Source organism: Psittacula echo (assembly GCF_963264785.1).
Source record: "Psittacula echo genome assembly, chromosome: 1".
Lineage (NCBI taxonomy): Eukaryota > Metazoa > Chordata > Aves > Psittaciformes > Psittacidae > Psittacula > Psittacula echo.
Window position 1 is genome coordinate 127,425,076 of NC_137735.1, and position 24,049 is coordinate 127,449,124.

The 24,049-nt window shown below is 38.8% G+C and overlaps 2 protein-coding genes across 4 annotated transcripts in view; both read right to left on the reverse strand.

The window, feature by feature from the left end:
* The window catches only part of NUP107 (nucleoporin 107), a 29,691-nt gene extending 16,158 nt beyond the window's left edge, over positions 1-13,533 (reverse strand). Inside the window, exons 1-11 of one of the 2 annotated variants that reach the window (XM_080638916.1) lie at positions 13,483-13,533; positions 12,592-12,677; positions 10,754-10,843; positions 8,008-8,123; positions 6,020-6,155; positions 5,396-5,499; positions 3,409-3,536; positions 2,952-3,000; positions 1,678-1,749; positions 1,104-1,192; positions 121-199 (exon numbers count right to left, since the gene is read on the reverse strand). In XM_080638916.1, coding sequence (XP_080495042.1) covers positions 121-199; positions 1,104-1,192; positions 1,678-1,749; positions 2,952-3,000; positions 3,409-3,536; positions 5,396-5,499; positions 6,020-6,155; positions 8,008-8,123; positions 10,754-10,843; positions 12,592-12,677; positions 13,483-13,490 — 957 coding nt within the window. In that variant the 5' untranslated portion in view covers positions 13,491-13,533. Of the gene's footprint in view, positions 1-120; positions 200-1,103; positions 1,193-1,677; positions 1,750-2,951; positions 3,001-3,408; positions 3,537-5,395; positions 5,500-6,019; positions 6,156-8,007; positions 8,124-10,753; positions 10,844-12,591; positions 12,717-13,482 lie in introns of those variants that run through there. The other variant, XM_080638915.1, reaches the window with a different exon arrangement.
* Positions 13,534-18,062: 4,529 nt separating this feature from the next.
* RAP1B (RAP1B, member of RAS oncogene family) overlaps positions 18,063-24,049 on the reverse strand; it is a 34,692-nt gene continuing 28,705 nt past the window's right edge. For both annotated transcript variants that reach the window (XM_080625687.1, XM_080625686.1), the window contains exons 7-8: positions 22,841-22,956; positions 18,063-21,405 (exon numbers count right to left, since the gene is read on the reverse strand). In XM_080625687.1, coding sequence (XP_080481813.1) covers positions 22,870-22,956 — 87 coding nt within the window. In that variant the 3' untranslated portion in view covers positions 18,063-21,405; positions 22,841-22,869. The remainder of the gene's footprint in view (positions 21,406-22,840; positions 22,957-24,049) is intronic.

Here is a 24,049-nt window from a genome sequence, read left to right on the forward strand (position 1 = left end):
AATAGTACAACTACTTTTGGATAATACAACCATCCAAGAACAGGCAGAAGGCTGTGCAAACAGCATATATGCTTTCTCTAACCCATTCTGAAACCAAATCTTATTTTAAGTAATACTTACCAGCTCTGTTACCAGAGCTCGAGAACTCCCAATGTATGTACTTAACTGTCGCTGCTTCAGGGTGTGTAGTGTGTTCTCCCTGAGAGAAGTGGAATGTTTTTCAGAAAAATGGTTTGTTTAATTTTTTTTTAAGCAAGCATCTTTTAATAAGCCACAAATATTGAAAGACATTTTTTGTTACCTAGAATATGGTTAAAGAAGAGACACTTGGGTTGGTTTACCAACGGACTGCGTTACTGTTGTGAAAACACAACTTTTCACAAGAAGTATATTACTAGAATCAATTCACATATTTTTAACTTCCTTCAAAAGCATTCATTATTTCAGTTATTCATGTATTTAATTATGAATCGATTTCCGCACAAGGAAAATCTCCCATTAGCATTCACTATAACATCAGTTTAAGACAGAAATTCAACTTAGGAAGAATATATGATTCCAAAAGCCTGTATTCACTGGTTTATTCTAGGCATCTAGCACGAAAGGTAGGTCTTTGGTCTTTTCTGCCCTAAACCCCATCATCGATAATAAAGATGACAATATCAGCTTCCGGTGAAGGGTTAATGACATAAAGTGACAACAAGAAGTTGAACAGGCAAAAATTAAAGCCAAAGAAGTGACCACCTGAAATACACATGATTTTTATCCAGTGTAAACAACAGGTTGATCCTAAGGTGACCCTCTCTTATTGTGCCTTACTATGAAAAATCAAATCTGCATCCAGGTTAAGATTAAAGTGAATTGCTTTGATAGTTTTCCTTCTATGCTTGTCTCCCAAAAGCAGTAACTGACTTTTGAGAAGAAATATTTCAGCAGATGGGTAGAAAACCTCAATTTTTACATATAAGAGTTTAAAGAAAAAGAAGTGAATAAGCTGAATAACTTTTAAAAATCCACTTCTTTTTAAGAGTGATTCTGTGTCTGTGCCTGTGAATTTTACACCTGATGGAAGTATAGATACAATCAAAGAAAGTCTGACTCACCAATATACTGATTTTGCATAAAACTCAATATTATCAGAGAAGTCCCCAATTTCATCCTTGGAAATGCTCTCCAGCCAATCTACCACCAGCTGGAATAAACCCAAATTGCATTTTTAAAACAAACATTTAACAAATAATATTTTAACTGCCTTCCTCTCGTCTCTGGATCTACCTGTTATCTACATAGTAATCAAAGGCATGCACATCCTGACCAATATTACAATTTGATTTTAAGTATCCAACATGAAGGTTGTTTAGGTACTTGATCTCTATTTCTCACTAGATGCTACAGTTACTAGTGCTACTCAATAGTTTATCAATCACCATCAACAGTAACATGCTCCAAATGGGAAGAGCTCTCAGCCTTCCATCATCTCCAAGCCTGCCTGAAAAACATCTCTGATCTTTAGAAACTAAGCAACATTATTTTTAGGCATATAAAGAATAACACACTTCAGTGAATATAAAAAAGTATGAGAGACAACTTTAAAAAGTGCATAGAGCATTAATATTACAAATATTAGAGTGTCTACTGAGCTATTTCCATTCTCATCTTAAAAACCTTCCACCATACCTGGCTTTGTCGAACAAGTGAATCTTTCTGAAACAAGTTGTCTACATTTGTTTTTTCACTAGCAGTTAAAACCTGTTGAAGAAAAAAGCTAATTATTACTTCATGGAAAAGAAAACATGCCACAAAACCATGAATACCAAACTAAACACATACTAATGCAAACTTGCTGCAAGTTCAGTTTGCTACCTCTTCTCTACCCCCTTTATAAAAACAGGTAACACTATATATCTGTTTTATTTGGATGATCTTTTATATCCAGTTACACTGAAAATTTTAAAGATGAGATTCAGAATACAATTCAGAAATGTATGACCACAGAAAGATTCTAAATAGCATATCCATTGATTCCACTGATTGCACTCATATTATTCTAGATCCCACTTACTACTGTAAACATAAAAAGATGACATGTTACGACGTTTTCCAAGCCCATATGCACACTTAACATAAACAAGTGAAAAAACCCCCAAACTCATAATCAAAAATCCCAACCCCAGAACCCTGATCCTTCTATCTGCTCTCCTGCATTAGTTTAGCTTCCATTAGGCTTGCAACAAAAAGAAGAAAAGATGCATTTTCCTAAAAAAGCACAGGCAGAAGAAGATTGGGTTTTGGCACAACAGTGTTTAATTTAAGAGTGACAACTTAGCAGCAGGAATCCTAGAGGAAGCTATTTTATGACTGAAAAAAAAAAAAAAGCAACTGCAATCATAAATTCTACAGAGGCAGAGTCACTTTACTTATTGTTTTGTCTTTGTAAGCATAATCTGGCAGCAAAGGCTGGAAGCACTGTACTGACAGAGACAAGATGACTACAGCTGAAACAAGAATGCTAAAAAATTTGGACTTCTCTTGAGATAAATTGGAATCAGGATTGCGAAGGCCAGACAGCTTGAGACCACATGTTGTTCTAGGCAAAGCAAAATTCTGTTTGACCTTCGGGAACACCACAGCTACTGATGCGACTTTTAAAAAGAAATAGTTATTTCTAGTGAATTTTCCAAGTGTATGGGGAATACTGAAGTAAATACAGCACATTTATTTATTTTTACACTAGCATGTTCTCTTTACAATGGAATATTTAAATTCACTTGTCAATATATGGAATGATTTAGTATTTGTCTTGATAAAAATCAAATCAGTCTCATTTTTTGTTTACATTTTTTGACCTTTGGATTTCAAGTGACTGCAATACTGTAATTGTAAAACTTAAATACAAGCACTTAGCTTGTATTTAGCTTCTTATATCACTTTAAATAAAAGTCCAAGCTTACTGTGATATCAAATGCAGTTTCATCTTCCAGTGCAGACTGTATTCTATCTCTAGAAATAAAAATGCAGAAAGTTAATGATTAAAATAAAGCTGAGAAACGTCAGTGGAATGCAAAAATCATAGAATCATAGAATGGTTTAGGTTGGAAAGGACCTTAAGATCATCTAGTTCCAACCCCCTGCCATGGGCAAGGACACCACAAGGGAAAGCACTTAAAAACACCTTTACAAAAGCATTTTTTGTAAAAAACACTTGATGTTGCAAAGGTAGTCATAGGCCCATTTACAATTCTCACGCCTGTAAATAGACAATAGACATATATATCAGCACTGAGTTCCATAAACAGATTAATACTTGTTGCTTCACTCCATATTTATAAATTCATTAAATATATATATATATATATCCAAGCAAGTCAACCCAGTGCGAAACCACCATGTGCTTTTCAAAGGACCTACCTATAAAGTGAGGACAAGAGTCTCCAAGTGACCATCTCCTGCTTGAGAAGCCACAAGACACTGGCAGTTTTTGAAAACTTTTGCTGTCCAGGAGCTGCCCGATAAACTATTTTCCCCAGTATGTTCACCTGAGGTTAAATAAATAAATGTATACATTTACATTAATACAGTAATATAGTCCAGTCCCTACAGCAATTTTTTCATTATCCTGATTGCTTTCAACAACCAAGTTTGTGATTACCATCTCTTCAAAACAGGTAGATGATGCTCCACATCATAGATTTCCTTTATTATTAATAAAAATAATATTACCACAGCCTAAAAGCCATAAACCAAGAGAGTAGCTTTGATTTACAACACACTGTACAAAGCCAGGATAAAACCAGCTTATGTTGATCAATTAAGAAGCAACAAAAGACTGGGAGGGAGAGAACCACTGGGGAAAAAAAACCCAAACTACAAACAAAAAAACCCACCACAATTCCCAACTTTTTTTTCCCATACACATCAATATCAAACATAAGGTCAGCCCTACTGGTCTTTGCAACTGCATTTATCGGTGCCCGACAGACACCCTTTCCTTTCTAGCTCTGTTAAATGAGGAAACCTGAACTGTTGCTTACCACATAATTTACAGTATCATCGAAAAGAAATTCTATTATCTTTTCCTTTATTTCTCATGAAGAAAACTTAGACAATAGATATCCTCCATCAGTAGCTAGTTTCAAAGCTCCTACTACTTCTGAGAACAACCTCAAACTCAGGTCTTAGAAGCACCCAATCTGTCAGGTATCAATTTATTCATCAATTTTCAAGTGGGAGTTGAACAGATTTGGAAAACAGAATGAGGTGTGCCATCATGATGCAAGAGAGGAACACGATCTTCTGTTCCCTTATATTACCTTCCAGAAAATAGGAAAAGAGTTCATGGCTGCTAGGAGCCACTGGGCTTATCTCAGGGCGCAGCTGAGAGCCAGCATGAGAGCTCAGGGCTTTCCCTCCACCCCCATCCCAAGCCCTGACAACAACATCAAAGCCAGCTCTTGGAGCAGCATCCTTCACTTTACTTTTGTAGGTCTGTGCGAATATACAATCAGCACCCCCAAATTCCACATCCTAAAACAACCACCCTACATTCCACAATCTTGTAGATTGTATCCATATTCTCAAACAGGAGAAATTGAAGATACTTCCATTTCAGCTCAGAAGTTCCACCACCTCACAAAATAATCAAGTCCACATTTATTTCTCCTTCTCTTGTCTGCTTCCCACTTGGGAACACTACTGTGGTACACAACACCTCAGCACCCTCCAACTCAGTCCCAACAACAGATTTGCACAGAACAGGGCAGGAATGTATTTTCTTAACACAGGCACAGGTATGAAGTCTCTTAAAAAGAAAATGATCTGTCCACTTTTCTCTTTTGAACAACACTTACTGATAAAAGCAGCATCATTTCCTCCTCTCAAACTGTCAATCCCTGCTGAACTGTCACATCAACAGTCAATCAAATAAAAAACTGTGTCTAAAAGCAGACACATTCAAGCTAATGTTGAGCTCTCTACTGCCAGCTTGTTAGTAACGTAGCAGAGAACTCTCAAAGCACCATAATGATTTTATTTATTTATACCTGACAGAAATAAGTGTGTTTTAATCCAGCTTATTATTATAACACACACAAAAAATAAATCTGTACATCTGCTAATGTTTATTGTCACTTGACACATACAGTGGAATGGCAGCCAGATGACATTTTTAGTATTCAGCAAGCTACACAATGGGTATTCCTGTGCCAAAGTAGTGTATGAGGAAAGAGGAATGCTATTCAATACTAGTCTTCAGTGACTCATAAGACTGCAACTAGCTGGAAGATTTAAAGTATTTATGTGAAGCACTGTGACTCTTCAGTTTGAAGAAAACTTGCAATACTACTTTGGGAAGGGACTGTAAAATAAGGTAAATATAACCCCCAGGCAAACTACTTACCTGATTGTTACAAATACTTTCATACTCATCCACAAGATCGAAAATGGTAGTTGATGTATGCTTCAGGAAGGAATGTAGAAAATCTGAGTACATGCTCATAGTAGCTACAACAGATTAAAGAAAGAACAGCCATATTAGACACAACTTGCTAAAACCCCCCAACCAAACAGACTACAAAAAAATCCTTCTGATGACAAGGCATCTCATCTTTTGTAAATCTAAATGAGGACACTAATGATATGTACTATTTATGTGCTATAAAGTCAGAAGAACTTCTCAGCTAAGATAGTAAGATTCACAGAACCTACAAGGTAAGTAAAATAATTACAGAACTTTTGTTGTAAATCTGTCATCTGTGCAACTTTTAACAACAAACTCATTTGTGCATCTCCACAAAACTAATCCAGTTTGTGCCTTACATCACCAGAGCATCCCATCTGTGCCATCAGGTTTCACAGATGACATAAACTATCAAAACTCCAGTAATTGGAAGAGATTCACTTCCTGAACTTTTTAAACTAGACTCTTCTTAACAAAGAAATGTCAGAAAAAGAACAAATATATGTTTATATTCCGCAAATAAAAACTATGGGCAATCACGATGAAAACTTCAGATTGTCTCACCCGCTTCCCCAGGGTCATCCTCACGCAGCAGCACAGCGCTCATAGTGACACTGTCTGTCATATTGGACATATCCAGATTTGCAAACATTCCTGTCTGCTGAGGGGAGAGTGCCATTGTCCAGCTACTTTCATCCAACTAAAAGCATTAACAAGAACATAAGGAAAAAAAATAGCAACCTCTATTACAAGTCTGTAACAAACAGCTCTGAAAAGCTAAATTTTAATCTGGAAAACAGAACTTCTCAATTTTTTTTATTTTTTTTTTTTTCAGGAAATAACTAAAGTAGCAGCTAATCTAAGAAGACCCTCCACTTTAAAACACCATGTATCACTTTTCATTTTAAAATAAACAAATCACTGTAAACTTTCATATTCTATTATGCTAAATGTTTACTTAGTATTTTGGCATTCAAAGTAAAACAATAGTAATACTGACTATGTTGTAAAGCAGCTGTGAGAAGTTAAGTAAAATAGTTAAAACTTGAATCAGAACCATTTACCAGTCTTTCAACCTTAGAATCATAGAATAGTTAGGGTTGGAAAGGACCAAAACTATCTGATCAAATGAAGCAATATATGTTTAAAATAACAGCAAGTATCAGAATATTACAGGGGGAAATAAAGATGCACCTATACCTTGTGGGGCTATTTCAGGGGAGGTATTTCATAACTTATCTGACATCAGAGCAGCAAAATGTCCAAAGCAGAAGATAGACTATATATACACTGCACTGACAGGTCAGCTTCCTGTAGTTGTTTCCATGACAGCAATTGTCTTCTATCAGCAACTAATGCTAAACAAAGAGCTAGATGCGCCACTGGTTGATTTTTCTCCAGACTCTTAAAATGGTCCTACCCAGAAAACCACAAAGAGAGAACCCCATAACATTGCCCGTGGCAGCCTCTTCAGCATATCCAAAAACTGTGGACATACACCTCTTATTGTTCCTTTTATGCCCCAGTTTCTACCCACAGTATTCCTCTCGCCTGATCTCTCTGCCATTACTGCCCTTTGGCCAAGCAGAACAGAATGCGATAGCACTCCAACTGCAGGGTAAAAACAACAAGAAACTCAGTTCCAGTAAAATTCTATCAGGTCTCTGTGGGAAACACAAAAAGGGCTGATGGGTGTTCTTATCTACCAGCAAGTAAATTTCCACAAGACATAATTTTAAGTCCTTTTTCCATTGTCCTCCTGTGAAAGCTTTTGTCTAGTCCCAAGTTTCCCCCTGATAATCTAAACTGGATTCAAGTCAAAGCACTAAATGCTAACCTAAAGTGTACTCCTCTCCACAAAACGCTAGTTACAGAATGACAAGAGGCTCTGAATCAGAGGAAGAGTGCCGTTGCCATGATCATGCTGATCAATTAGGCCCCAGAACCTGATAATTTAAAGAAACAAATGGGCTGTAACAAACTACAGAATCTAAAAGGGAGAATGAATTAAAATGTGCATACAGAGAGACATCTTAACTTGTTTCAAGTTCATTTAAAAATAAACAGAGATTAAATACTTCAGAGTCCCTATCGATAACTTTTCTAATCAGTGTTTTTCCAAAGACAGAAGATAATTAACACCATCTGAAAAGTCAAGAGCTTGGTATTTGAAGTCCAAACTTTAACATCCAAGTGAAACCTAATACTTCAGACTGCTAAAATAAAATTCGGAAGGTTTAGCTTGCTGACATAGAACAATCGTCTTTGATGAATTTGTAAACAAGCAAAGTCAGGATTTTTGTAGGCACAAGCTGATGTTCTAAGGACTAGTTTAACAAACATGGTGTATTTAGCAAGTCCTTAAAACCCTTAAAACTCCTCATGGCATTTCAAAGAAAATCACAATAATAAATAATACTAGTAGCAAGCCACAAGAGTAGTACTAGCAAGCTTGTACCACCCATGGGCTGTCCTTGGTGCAAACAAGGTGTAAACTTGTAGTTTCTTATAAGTTTCACAGGAACAAAAGAGAAAAAGATGCTTTATCTTACCCCTGACAGATTGCCAAACAGTCCAGGACTTTGTAGAATCAGTGGAGATTGTCCTCCTGTTCCCAGGAGGGCAGATATATCTGATGGCTTCATGAAGCTTCGAGTTAATGCTGTAACTGAAAGAAAGAGAGAAAACCTTTTCTGAAAAGAAGAAGTATTTAAGGCTGCTATGGTCTATCAAGGAGCAATAAAGAAATCTTATCATGGAGACTGAAGTATTTATGAAATCTGGCTCTGTCACACAAGAAACAGACAAATCAACCTGATGAAGTAACTTGCTTTTGTCTGTCTTCATTTTCCTTCCATCAGAAGGCATGTACTAAACCCATAAACACCCGTTATGAAAGAAAAACAAGTCTTAGGCCCAAGAACTTAGAAATAAAGAGGTTAACTATCAATAATGGAACTTAATAATCTACACATCTAGCTACACTGGAGTTATACAAACACCCTGGTAACCAAGTCTGGAGTACACTCAAACCCTAGTTTTTCAAGTAGGGCACATATAAATGTAAAGACAAAGCCTATCTATGTCATTTCAGTTCCTCCTCAAGTACAGCATTCCAGATATATGTCTGACACACTTTCAGTTGCCAGAGTTCACTGGTAAACACACACCATGACCATAAAGAGCAATAAATCTTCAGTCTCTCTTTGAAACTGGTCTCCAAACCCTTAAAACAAAAGGCAACCACAAGTCTGCTCTACCAAGCATTGCATCTGCTCCAGATGCTCCTGCACATCAGTGCAGTGGCTAGTGTTCCCAGGAATATCTGAGCCATGCTAAAAACAGAGACACTGCTTTGCAAGATGATATATGCCACACTCCGTGACAACAGGGAGCTCCACCACAACAGATCTTCACACAGCCCAAAGAGTACAGAATTTGCATGAAGACAGTAGCTACTTTGATCCCCTTATCAATCACAAACAGCCCAGGAAGACATCTAAAAACTTTGTTTGCATCAAGACAGTGACAGCCAAATCAGGAGTCTTGTCAACAGTGATAATGAGGGAACAACACAGTCCCAATATTTTGTTATCAAATTTGGAGAAAAAAGTGCTTGTACAACCCTCAGCAGCAGTTCTTGATAACAAGACCACTTCAGTCAGCATTGAGATCACTAATGTTTCCTTCTGGACTCAAGGACTGCTGGATTCAAAGGCATCAAAGACACCCACAACAGCATATACAACCACAAATAAAAAGCAGGCTCAGGATCTCCATCAGACTCCATACAGTTTAGAAACAGATGATCAAATGTTTATGGCACTTTGCTTGTTTCTGCTCCCTCCTCCTCCCACCGCCTCAGTGTCCAAGGTAAACAGAATTTTCTTGGAATGTGCACAGTCCTGAAGACCATCAAATTATAAGGGTGCAAGGTCATTGCAAACACATACAGGGACCTTGGAATTCTTTGTATCAGTAGGTAGATTTAGTTTTCCATGCATCAGTTTTACACAGATCAAGAAAGCTGAAGAACCAAAGGTTTCTGTTCCTGTACTAGCATGTATCTTCATTCACCACAAATTTTCCCTGAACTCTTGAGATATGAAAGTAAGGTACACTGAAGATCAAAGAGATAAATACTTGAGAGAAAATGGAAAATGAAGTGATGTTGGACATACAGTCAAAGAAAGAAAATGTGCCCATGGTGAGACAGCCTGTGCCCTGCAGCCCATGGAGGTCTGTCACCCCGTGAAGAGAGGAGCCTACACTGAAGCAGGTTTGCTGCAGGACTGGTGACCCCATGGGGGACCCAGGCTGGAGCAGTCTGCTCCTGAAGGGCTGCACCCTGTGGAAGGGACCCACGCTGGGGCAGTTTGTGAAGAACTGCAGCCTGTGGGAAGGATCCACATTGGAGAAGTTCATGGAGGACTGTCTCCTGTGGAAAAGACCCCGTCCTGGAGCAGGGGAAGGGTATGAAGAGTTCTTCCCTGAGGAGGAAGGAGGAGCAGAGATGTGTGATGAACTGACCACAACCCCCATTCCCTGTCCCCCTGTGCCACTCAGGGTGAGGAGGCGGAGGCAGAGCCTGGGAAGAAGGGATTCACCAAGTGCTTTGCCCATGACAAAAGTCACCGAGTGATTTCTCCCTGTCCTTACCTCAACCCAAGAGCCTTTTACATTTTCCTTCCCCACATTGTGCTGCTGAGGAGTGGAGTGATAGAATGGCTTGGTGGGCACCTGGTATCCAGTCAGCATCAACCCACCGCACTGAGGCTCGAATGAACCTCTGGAGATCTTCCGCTCCAACCCTCCTACCCAAGGGAGTGTCAAGTAGAAAAGGTTGCTTTGGTTATCTTCAAGATTTGGTTTCCAGTCAGCTCTGATTATCTCCAAGGACAGAGACTCCACAAACCATGTGGGCAACCAGCTCTAGCATTCAATCAGCCTTACAGTAAAAACATTTTTCTTACATTTAAACAGAATTCCTGGTATATCCTGTTGTGCTTATTGCCTTTTCACTGAGCACCACCAAGAAGAGCCTGGCTGCCTTTTACCCTCTCGTCAAGTATTTATATACATTGACAAGATTCCCCCAAGCCTTCTCTTTCCCAGGCTAAACAACCCCAGCTCTTCTCAGCTTCTCCTCATACATCAGATCCTCCAGTCCCCTAAATAACTTCGCGGCCCTTCACCGGACCCACTATAGTGCATCCATGTCTTTCTCCTTATGAATTGTTATCATTTCTGAAGTCCAACCATATAATTCCTTTTACTAAAGAAATAAAGTAGCCTTACCTGGCTGGCGATGCAATGAACTGGGAGTTCGGGACAGCAACTGGCCTCTGGGGGTCATGTTTCCAATGGAGTCATCCAGGGATGCAAGAACTGATTAATAAACGAATTAAGAAAGCATGCTTTTGGCTCTGTTTAAAAGTAATAATGGGAAAGGAAAAATATTTTGCTGTAGCTCAAATATTATGAGGATTACACATCTAGTCATTCACACTGGAGCAGAAAATCCCATTCGTAAGCCTGAGTTAGGTCACAAAATGTTTCACCAGAAGCTTAAAAGCTGGAGGGCTGAAAGGGACATCGCAAAGTAAAGTTTGGAGATACGAGAATACCAGGTCTGGGGCTCCTCCTCACTGCTCAGATTGAAGAGAATACTTTTGTCCTACGAGGAGCTGCTCTGTGCTATGCAATAAGAAAATCTGAGACTGAATGCAAGTAAAAAAAAAAAGAAGTTTTCTCTCTGTCCGTTCCAGCGTGCTGATGACTTGAACAGGAAATCTCTCTGTCTCTCTACTTTATTTCTGCCTGTCAGCAACTAGGTTCAGTGCTCTATCTTTGGTTTACTAAGAAGGAGTTGTGTCAAAGTTTCAGTATCCCATGTCATATCAGCACCCAAGAACATCACGATTCTTAGGCACAATATAATCAGGGCCACTACCTCACTAGTTCTACTTTGCTTGCAAAAACCAGAAGGACAAGAAAATGTACTGGATTCCTTTGCTATCATAACAAAAAAATACAATTCCATTAACTGTCAAATTACATAGCATTTTTTTCTTACTCTATATAAATGGTGGTGGGGGGAAGTTCTGTGGAAATTTAGATCTATGTCTGTGAATTTCTCTTGCTATTACTGTGAATGGAAAGTGAAGATAGACTGAATAATCACAATACTCTGGAAACACAATACATGCAAAAGAGCATAAAACCATAAAATTAAGATATAATACATTGAGGAAAACTTAAGTTTCAAAAACTGAGAGATGGAGTCGGCTCCAGCTCTGGAGTTCTCTGTCCAGTTCTCTAGGCTGACATCAACCTGAGTTCATAAGCCCATGAAAAATTGAAACACAACACCACATAAATGTGATGGCACAAGTTTAGGACACAGGCAATGCAACATCCCTGAAATCATATTTAACTCATAATTGAAGTAATAAATCTAAATATAGTCAAGAACTGACTATACAAGCATTTCAACAATCTCTTACTTTACCTATTCTACCTTGACTCCTTTCCCTAAGTCTACTTGAATAATCTGTCCTGAGCCATCACTACAACAGCTTTCAAATGGTTTGGGACTAAAATGTGGGGAAGAGGAAGGGAGAGAAAAAGTCCCACTCAGAGAAAATGCTATTCTGTAAAAAGACAAAAAATTGCATCTTTTGGCTTAAGTTCTTCTGCAAAAGCCAAGTAACATACCATATCACTGACAATACAGTATTTTTGTAAATGAAACTCAGCCAGATATCCCAGTCACACTTTCAGTCAGTCACTAATATCCCTCTCCAGCAGTTTTCAGACACTGCAATGGAAGTTTTGTTTTGGAACTTTTCCCCTTCTTAAGACACAAAAACTCCACACAGAAAACAGAATACACACAGGAGAGGAAAATACAGACAGATCAACGGCAACATTTTGGCTGCAGAATGCCTCTCTATTTCACATTACACTCATACATTCTTCACTTCCAATAGGCATGAACCAGAGTAATTTGCAGTACATTTTAAAACTATTCCAAACATGCTCAAAATGAAAGCAGTGGTAAAACCACAGGCACCTTGTGAACACAGCAAGCAAAGATTAAAGAGAAAATGAATAATCTTTCAGGAAAAGGATACCAGAAACTCTTTTCTGAGAGCTTTGCTTCCGCCCAGGTCTGACCATCACTGCATCACGGGGGGATAACCTGTCTTCAAACCCATTCCTAGAGAACAGCATCACAGACACAAGGTAAGCCAGTGAATCCAAGCAGAATATAGAACAAGATTTTCTTGTTGCTTCAAGTACCTCCAGAGCTGGGAAGCTTAAACAAAGCATAAAGTCATCAGCAGTTCCAGCACTGATGTCTGGTTTCCTCTAGAGAACACCTAGGATGCTGGTCAGCTTGGGGAAAAATGAGTTTGTCTGAAAACACACACTTTGCTCCTCCTACACCACAACGGGCACGTTCTTAGTAAAAAATAATAAACAAAGGAAAAAGCAGCTATTAAGAGATGCAACAGTATGAAATTCAGGTTTTGATTGAAAAATCCAACCGAAGGAATGACATGGTTTTGTTACTTGACGTTTTCCTTCAGACACACAAAACCACCAGACAGAGGCAGCTCACGAGTCTTGCAGAAGGGTACCAAATCGCGAACAACTGCTAGAACGCGGAGGAGAAGCTAGAGGCGGGGAGCGAAGGCCGCAGCTGCGGCTGCCGAGGCCGGCCCGCCCGCAAAGCACTGTGCAAGGGCCCAGCTCCATCATTCCCACTGCACGAACAACCCCCCACCACCTACAAACGCACTCCAGAAGAAATGAAACTTCAAAGGGTCAAAGCTCTCGGCCGGCATAAAAGCCTCCGACACCCCTCAGAAACGGTTCGAGCCCTGCTGCACTCCCCAGCCCGCACTCTGCTCCTCCGCAGCCGCCGCAGAGGGGATGCGTCGCGTAACGCAACGCCACGCCACGCCACGCCACACCTCCCCTGTGCTCCACCGGCACCAGAAACCCCCCGCATCCCTCACCTGTCCATGGCAGCCCCCGGCACGCCTAAGCCAGGGCTCCAGTATTCCCGCCTCCGCCCGCTCCGGCCCGCGGCCCGGAAGAACACGAGAGAGCTTCCGCCGGCGCCAAGCGCGGCCGCCGCAGTGCGCATGGGCCGCCCCGGCTGAGCGGCCACGGGACGCAAGGAAGGGAGGGTATGCGGTCGTGGTAGCGGTGAGAGGTGACGAGCGGAGCTGCCCTCTTCTGCTCAGGCAGTGGCTGCCACCGAGCGGAGGCTGCGCTCCTGTCAGTCCCCGGGCAGTGAGACCCCACATTAGCGACAAAGCTTAAACGCACTTTTCATCCCTTCCGTAGTTTAAACTTCAGGTGCTGTTTAGGTTCTCTCTCACTGCAGAGAGAAGGAATAAGCTGATGCACAAAGTATTTTGTACCCATTCAGCTAGGGCAACCCACCTCCCAGCTTTTAGAAAGCTGAGCTTGTGTTTGCTGAGTTACAAACTTGTATCTATCACAGACCGGTTTGGGTTGGAAGGGAACTTGAAGATAATCCAGTTCCCATCCCCTGCCATGGGCAAGGACACCTTCCACTAGACCAGGTTGCTCAAAGCCCCATCCTGCTTGGCCTTGAACACTGCCAGGGATGGGGCAGCCACAGCTTCTCTTGGCAACCTGTGCGTGACTCACCACCCTCACCGTAAAGATGCTATATCTCATCCTCTCCCCTTTCTTCCCATTTAACTTGGACTACAGGCAAGAGGTACTACTGCAAGAGGTAGTGACCACCGTACAGGATAACTCACTCCTTATTGCCTTGGACAGACTAACAAAGTTACAAAACTACCTCTCCTTCCCTAATATGGATCTAATGTAGAAAGATAATCTTATCAGTACAAATGATTGTGCTACTGATAGCAGTTCATTTCATTGTGCCTTAGGGCAAGGAACTGTCCAAACTGCATTTTTAGTGTAGATGGGCAGGTTCTGAAAAACACAAGTACTGGGGTGCATCTGGGGCTACAGGTAGCTACAAGGGAGTCCACTGAGCAAACTCTCAGGGAGGCATACGCTTGAAAACAGCTGCAAAAGGCAGCAGAACTTCAAGACAATGTCTGAAGCCCAACAACTTGCTTAAGCTGCTAATAAAATACTTTGTGTCTCACTGAAGCTGCTGGAGAACCTATAACCTCAGGTGGCTTTGCAAGAACAAAACGGAGAAGCCTGATGAAGATCAGGTATGCAAGAACAAAAGCAAGCAGAAGACCCTCAGGGAGCAGGTAAGTCACTTGAGAAATGTAGTTCTGGATTAAAAAAAATAATAAATGAAGTTGCCCTACCATGTATACCATCATGAAAGCACAAACAAAAGCAACAACCTTCATTACAGCAAACTCAAAGAACGTGAAAGGAACCATTACATCCTAACTCAGTGCTACACACGTAATAGAATTTACCTCACCACATCCTCACAAAACAGTGTAACATTATGGTTTCTGTAATGCAGTAGGAAATCCAGAGTAATACACAAATTAGTACCTGGTTCATTTCCTTGCCAAGAGCTCACGCTCTTCAGCTGGACTTTTCTCAGAGCAGAAGAGTGTGAACAAATGAGAAATGTGATGATGACAGAGAAATGCTTGCCTTGCATGATGCCTCAAGTTTATTCAAAGTAATGGCAGATGAGAACAAAGGAAGTGAGCCTGAAGAGAGGAGGGCAGCATGCATACTTTCTAAAACCCCAAACCAAACCAACCTGTAAAAAATGATAAAATATTCTGAGCTCTTGAGAGAATTTGTTACAGTATATGTGCAGGCTGGGGAAGCGCCTTAGAGGCTCCAAGTTGGCTCCAGAAGAGGGCAGGGGTGGGGAACAGGACAAAAACCTGGAGGTGTGTTTTCAGGCAGTGGTTTTTTACTAGCATCCCACTTCATATTTATTTAATGGGAGGGAAAGGGGAAAAATGGAGAAAAAAAGAACCAAAAGTCTCATGCAAGCATCTTACAGAGAATGGAATGCAAATTTTTCAGTCATATAAAGGATTTTGACTTGAAATTCATAACTAAAAATTATAAATCCATCTTAAGTTTCACGTTTGCATCCACACCAATCCCAACTTCAGCCACGCTGTCAGAATATCATGAGGGGTAGTAATGTTCCATACTTAAAACCAGAGCAAGCAACAACTCGGCAGGTAGCCTGACTAACACTGAAACATGGCATGTTTATCACCAATGCCAAACATTCCTCTGCTCCCTACTAGCTGTCTGTGAAGGTAACGGTGTTTACAGAATGAACCAAGTTAAAGTTCAGGATATACTAGATTTAAATTAAACAAGTAAACTAACTCAAAACTCCAATTACCCTTCACTAGATATGTTCTAATAATAGACAGACCACAATTCAAATTGCCCTAATGTACTGCTAAGCTGAATGCATGGCATCTGCATATACAAAATGGTAGTCTTAATTCAGAACTATCAAAAGCAACAGCATGACAGTTCTTGTGTGATATGCAAGAGCAGCACAACTGCATTCAGTACAAAGAAAACTGTGGAACGTACATTATGCCTTGTCTTTCTGTAAGAGAAGGAAGAAATCTCATGTTTTAGCCTATCTTTAGTTAGTTGAAACACATGCCTGGAAATGTGTAACTTTTCACTTTTTAAATGTAAATGTAAGGAAACTTTAAACAACAAAAAAAGAAACCTCTCAATTTTACATGCCTGCGTAGTATTAAAATACCCATGTTGACTCTGAAATTAATGTTTGCTGAGGGTCATACCCTAAGCAAATTGATTCCCATACGTACTTCTATCAAAGAAGCTCAACTATACCCCATTTTTTATTGAAAAAAGAAAGAGACAAATTTGCAACTGTCATTTTATTTGTGTCTGAAGATCATGACAGTAGTGCCAAAGGTCTTTGTTGAACTGGGCATATGACAAGCAGTAAACCCAATTTATGAGAGCTGTGATTTCACATTAGATTTTTGTACTTAGTACAGGAGTAAGGTTACTGACTCCTCCCTGCTAGATTTAGAAATCTAAGGTAAAAATGCCACATAGCACAAAAAGGTAAAGCGTACTGACAAAAAAAGGAATTATAACTTCAAGTAAAATGTCAGTATCTAAGACTGCAGATGTGCCCCTTCTCTCCATGTTTAGGGTAGCTGAAAGATGTTACAGGAATTAATTCGAAATTACAGTGTCTTTCAAATGAAGTAGTTCACCCAGACACAACGTCAAAGAAACATAAATCCTGGTGGCAGTGAACGTTCTTGAAACAATGAGTAGAGCTTGTTGTTCAGCAGAACTAGTATTTCTTGAGGCTAAAGTGAGTACAGTGGAATTATGAAGACATTCCTTTTTCCATTCATAAACCTATCCCTAAAGAAAATTACATTGAAAACAGGAAGCCACCCTCTGCTTGAGGATTCAAAATTCTGAAAGTAACTGGTTATGGAGGGTATTTAAAAAAAACCCCAAGCCCTAAAACACTGAAAAAAGGAAGCAAAATCCACATTTAATTGTTGTTTGAAGCCCAGATATTTCAACACTGAGAACAAAATCAAGACTACAAACCAACTTTGCTTATAGTTCTAGACTAAGAATGCATTTTGTGACAAATAGAAGTATCACTCCAGAGTTTATAGAACAGAGAAGTTAAATTAGGTTTTAAGAATCTTCAAGTTGTTAATAAACTTTTCAAAGTAAAGCATAAAAGGCGCTTGAGACTCAGAAATAAAAACCTAATTTGTTAAGAGCTCTGCTTCTCTAATACTGCCTTACAGATCTATATACAACTGCATTTTCTTACATACTTGAGCAACTTTTTCTTTGCTTTTATTGTCTTCCCCATACATGGGCAAAATAAAAGCTATAAATAGAAGTACAGCCTAATGCTGTTGGGTCAACAGTATAAAATTGGACAAAAACCTTTTTCTGTCTACGCTGATGCTTGCCTGCATCTACGTATTACAATTAAGAAAGTGCTACAACAGCTGTATATTGACTACTGTTTTTGACCACTGACATCTAGAAATAACTTTGTACTATTGATACATCTAAATTGAAGTCTATCTAGAACTAGTACAGCATCATGGCAAAATTTTCTCACCTTTTAAGTTATTACCCAAACTGGCAAAGATTAGAAAACACTGGGGAAAAAAGCCATCAAATCTGATTTTGTTTGTTTAGAGCATTTTAAAAGGAGAAAATCCTCATCTTTAGTGTTTACCCATGAGGAAACTGTGACTGTATTTATACCAGAATAGGAGAAAACCATAGTTTATCCAAACTCCTTCCACCTCCTATTTCTAGCATCACAATATCAGTACCCATTATGAAACAAACTTAGGATCTAATTCTACAATATTTTTGCAGAGGTTCCGTTCTCATTTGCAGGAGGAGCAGCAGTAGTTTGAGTTTACAGTTCATTCCTTTAGACATCTGAAAACATCTTGCGATGTCTTAAAACATTCTGTAAGTTAGAAAAGCAGACATTCATTTCACAGAGTAATTGGAGAATGCAGACAGGGCATTAGGAACAAGGTATAGGAAAAAATTATACTGCAAGAAAAGAGTCCTAATATGAAGAGAGCAATTGCATGAAATAATACTCCTGTATTTCAGGACATAAACATTACTTTTTCCATAGAAAGGTCAGACACTTAAATACTGACACACACCAATTTCAGATTAGGGTGGAAATAAAGCAGTCTCCACCTTTGTGTGCACTGTAAGCATAAGCTAACATTACAAGCAGTATTAACACCAAATTCGGAAAATGACTGCATTAGTTCTCAGAATATGAATTATGCATGTTTTCATCCAAAGCTGTATGGGAGGTGTTCTGTTTCTGTACAAGCGGTTCAAGCGTGAACTTTTTGAGCGTTGGTACACAAAGCAGTTATCCTGAAGATATGTGAAAGTTTGTTCAAAAAAATCTCAGCAGCCAGGATTCTTTTCTAGATTTGGTAACTGCTTACATAGTTCTAATTCCTGTGGGGAACTGGATGTTCACTTCCTCAGCGGAAACAGCTTCTTATGCCGCAGTTACTTAGGTATGAAGAAAATTCTTTCATGTGTTTTTTCATTACACTTCGTGTCCGTCACTTCCTCCACATCATTTTGTCATGCCTCTTCCCTTTAACAAGCAGGACTCTGCTCCCTTGAAGCTTGCCCAAGTCTTCAAGAAGAAAAATACTGGGGGTTAGGTATTACCTGGGTTATGATGTGTTGGCTTTACAAATCTGGCCTAAGTTCTAAATATAGGGGAGTGTGTGTGTGGGGTGCATTTCACCTTTTTTAGCACAGTCTTTAGATGGCAAAGACTCACATCTCTGAAAATTCTGTTTCTCTGGGGTTCAATCAAACTGACGACCTCTAATACTGAGGAACTGTACATTCACTATTCCATAGAGCAAGAATCCTTTAGTACAGAGCTTTCGGGACAAAGCCTGATGCTCCCTGTAATTGGTACTCTTTGGCTGGACACCAAGACTAGACCATGGGCTCCTCTCTGATGTTATCAAATAATTTACTCTCCATCCCCCCCAATGCCATCTGTACAGCTGCCTGAAAAAGAACCACATTAAAAAGAAGACTGATAAAAGGACAACTGGGACACAAAAGTGTTACAAGACCTGAATAAGCAGGGGTTGAAAATGAAGGGAGGAAAAATACTGATTAGCTCATCAAGGAGGAAGGTACCTAGTGAAAAAAAGAACTAGAGCATCTAGTGCTCTAGTCTCATCTACTCTGGGGACCAATCAGGATGCACAGAGTACCAAAACACGATATTTATGGGGATCATTAACCACATGTTCTGGTTCTAATGATAAATGAAAAGGAATTTCAGTCTTAACTCTGATTCCGTACAGTGAAAGAGTGTTTTACCTCCATTAAACAATGGTGATGACTGGTGAAATTATCAGCAGGAAGGATCAGCTGGGCTACTTAATTAACTTTGGGCAACAAACTATCTCAAAGCTTACCAGTATTAACTAACCTAATCTCACTGAACTTGCAGGAATGGATTAGAACAAGCCCTGATAATTCTGTGCCAGAAAAACAGGAGGTACCGAGTATTTGGGTGTGACATTAATTTTCAGCCACACAGCCAAATTCAGGAAGTCATCCACAGTCCACACATTCCACTTCACAGTCCAACAGTGTTAAGAGATATTTAAAGCCTGCAAGACTCTACACTCAATACTGCAAGAATGCTCTTCGGCAGATCTCCTTGAAATCAAACAAAAATACAGTCTAATCATGCAGAAAAATCATATTTTCTCCCAATAGTTGGTTTTTTTTTTAAGCTACACTAAGACAATTTTAAGAATGAATTCTTCCTAGAAATAACAAAAAATAGCAGGCAACATTATTTTCAAGTTCCCAAAACAGCCACTTACAAAGTCTAACCTTTGAAGACAGGTTATTTTTTGTTATGTTTCTCTGTCACGTTAGAACTTGGAATATTCCAAGTCCAATACTGTAAGTGGAATTTCATTCAGTCAGAAATTCATCCACCCTAGCACATGAGATGGTATTGAAAGAAGTATATATGGCATGTACTTGTCAGAAGACAAAGCCATAATGGCTCCTTTTCATCTTAAGATGTATGAATCTGCACTTTGCAAGAGATTTAAAAAAAATCAATATCTACTAGCACTACTAAAACACAAAACATTCAAGTAGTATATAACTGTAATGCAAGCCCTTGCATGGCAATCCAAATTTATTGAACTACTGATGCTAAGTCATACAAAATTGCACCACTTTAATTAAGGCTTTTAGTTTACATTTGGCCACCTCAAAGCAGTTGTAACATTAGGTTGGTCAATTTAAATACTGTGGCTCCCTGTTGGATATACACACAATCTTTACACCCAAACGTTAATGCATACAAAGCAACAAGGCATTGTTAAATAAATCAGCAAAAGTTAATTACTGCAACTTAGGCCCTGTGACCAATTACACATGATTAAAATTACTTCCCACATTCACATCCACAGTACTCTTCCACCATTTAACATCTCAACCAAAACGTTACACATGTAAAACAATCACTAACAGGCAAAAGTACTAAACCTGTATATTTGGTATTGCAAATACACTTATGCATGAGCAAGCAAGGGAATTCACAGTGAGAATCTACAGCTGCAGAAGCCCGAAAATGATTTACAAAAAATTGTTAAATCATTAAAAAATTGTTTTAAAATATACACTTCTTGTTGTAGACCCCCACTGTACACACAACTATAAACATTGTTCCCTATGTAAACAAGGAAAAGGAAACATACAATAAAAGGTTGAAAAGTCTGGACATTTCCTTCCCAACAGATATTAAAGGCCATGTCTTTAGTCAGACGTTATACTGAAAGGACTCTTAAAGACTAGATCACTGTCTCCACAGGTTTTTCCTAAAATTAAAAAACTATATAGCTGTTGTGTTAATCAAAGCGCTTTTGTACAATACGATGATGATGATCCTGTATTTCTTTAAAAAAGTTACAATAAGCTACAAATACCGATGAAGCAAAGTTATCTGGAGTAGTCTATATAGGAGCTCTTTGGACTTTCTTTTATTATGCTAAAATAGTGGTGCTTTTAGGATTTACATTATTGTACTCTCCAATAGAAAGTGGGGATTGTTGAAGTATACAGTACACAGTTTTCATACATGTACAACATTGGTGGATGAACAATGTCTCTTATCAGTAATACTGTATGTAGGCTCTGGTTTTACCAGTTGCATACACTTAGAATATTTATAAGTAAAAATCTCTCATGACACTGGAAAGTGATTAGAATGTGCAAACTGATGTAGTAGCTTTCATCCATTTCTTAAAGGGTACCACCACAGGAAAGTCCATTTAAGATGTTGGTAGGTTTAATAAAGTTGGAATGCTGGCACTGTTGAATTGGGCAACAGTTCTTCAGACCTGTAATAGCAAAACAAGAGGTTAGTATTAGTAACAGCTATTTGTCACTTCTCTTTAGTTAAAAGAACTAAAGCAGGAAACAGTTAACTAGCAAAGTTCTTGGCAGACTCAGAAAATAACCTTATCACTTCTCTTCTACTAATATCATTTCTACTGTACACAAATAACAGACTGTCTCAATTAGTAAAACAGAATTGGGATACATATGGTAATACAAGCTGAACTGTGGAAGTAATATTTGATGGGTGGGACTAGTTTTGCTTACAGTATGATAGCTCCAGTGGCTTTAAAAACTAAAAACACATTTGGAGGATCAAAGCTCTTGAATCAAAAGCCCTGTTAAAGAAATGGAGCAGCCGTTTGCCATCCTCAGCTAATGCTTTTGGAACCCTCTCAGTTTACTTTGAACTGTTGTTCAAATAAAGTAAGTAATAATATCGATTAAAGAAGACTTAAAACGTGGCACTACCTGAATATTAATAAAAGCCTGCAATTTATGACAGTGAAATGTCCTAGCAGGATCCTCCAGTATATCAAATAGATCTACTGGATGACAAAATAATTGACCATAGTACTGAAGCAACTGAACCACTGTACGTCCAGTAAAACAGTATAGAATCAAGATGAACAAGCAACTTGCATGGTATCAGGTCAATCAGGAGGGAACCTCTGCCCATACTCAGGCTTGCATGTGGAAAGAGGGAAACAATCTGCCCAAGAACAAGTTGCAGAGTAAAAATAAAAATCATGCGTGCTCACTAAGTTCTGAAAACGCTGGAACTTGCTTGAGCCTTCAGCAGCATTCTTAAAGCATGGATTTAGTCATGTAGAACATTAACCAACTGCCAGCAAGTAAGAAATTGATCTAGCAACCAACAGCTCCAGGCCAAGTATCTGGAGTGTTACAATGATCACCGTTCTCTTCCAAATGTACTTATTACCATGCAGCCTGGAAAATACCCATATCGTCCAAAGAAAGCGAGAAACTCCTATGGGATCATGCAAATATATGAAGGAGGTCAAAGCAAAAAGTGACATTTTAGCACACACACTGCAGTATTTTATAATGTGCCTTCCTGATAACTGAGCTTTTGTAATATATTCTATCAGTCCTTAAGAAAGGAAACTCAGTTTCCAAATGCTGAAGTTTTGAAGTATCAGAGCAAACACAGTTAATTTGAGAACAACCAACACCTTAAAGCTTGGGGAAAAAAAAAAAAAAAAAGATACCATCATGAATGTATCTCGCACATATTTGTAGTTCTGACTTTGGAATAGTAAAATAAAGACCATAAATATTTCTATGATAATGTAAATCAAGAATTTTCAATGCTGTTCTGCATTGAGAGCTACAACATTTGTTCAGGTTTTCTTTGTTGTTGTTCTGTTTGGGTCTTTTATAGCCACAATACACAGAAAATGTGAAAAGGTTTACCTGGCTCAGAGCTACAGTACAGCTATGTATTAAAGTAGCTGACATGATGACTTTTTGCGTGCTTTTCCAGGCACTGGAGTTTTTCTGTTAATTTGCCGCACAAGGTCATAAAAGATCTGAGAATATAAAAATTCAGTTGGTTACTGGCATTAAGAGGCTTCTCTCATAACCTTAAGCCTTGAATCTTCATACATAATGTCCCCACATACTCACGAATCCCTGTAAATATTTAGTTATCACAAAGCCAGAAAGTTAAATCATATACTTAGTTAACAACTGTTTTTTTTTTTTCTGTTTAAGGTAATTGTCTTCCAAGGGTTTTCCATTTTCAATGAAGCGAACTGGAAAGGCATCTGTAATCTGCAGCTATTTAACTCTAGGTCAAATTTATCTTAACACACATGCTATATTTCACAGTGATCAATTACTATACGCTATTACTTTGCAATTAGTACTGAGGTCAAGAAACAGGCCACAGCTTGCTTCTAACTCAACTCACTAAGGATATTCTTTTAAAGAAAGGTCTAGTAAGCTTTAACTACACATTTTCATAGTAACTCAAGTAAGCTGCACATTCAGTTATAGTCTCTCCTCTTTGAACGAGATCATGCTTTTCAAGATAAGTTTGAAATACTAAAGTTTAGAGAATTAATTCAGCCTCCCTAGGACTACAGCATGACATAAACTAACATTTCCTAGACAAGTAACTCATGTATGAGAGACTCACACTTCGAGCCTTCTAGAATTCTAGTTAAAACATGATTTTGTTGAAAGGCTAATTTAAGACAAGTCTACATACTACAATTAAACAGCATATGTTTCATTCATAATTGACATTGTTCCAATTATTTCTGCATCTCTTGAATCAAGCAAGTCCTCATACTAAAGCCATCTTAACAGTTTCCTAAGCACTGGCTGCAAAGCAGAGAACATTCAACAAGGGCTTTTAGTATTTGATGGAAGTAAGTTCTAGTTTATTAAACATATGACTTCTATATAGTTAAGCTGATTAATTTGTATTTAAGAAAAACTGAATAGTTTCCAGAAATTCCCAACTAATTAAACACACATTACTTATTTTTAAGACTAGCTGTGCTTAAACCCACCATACTCTTGATTACATACAAGTCTTGCGTGGAGGCCCTTTCAACCTGACTGATGCTGCCAACGTTTTCCAGAAGACACACAGAACTGTAGCTTTTATCATAA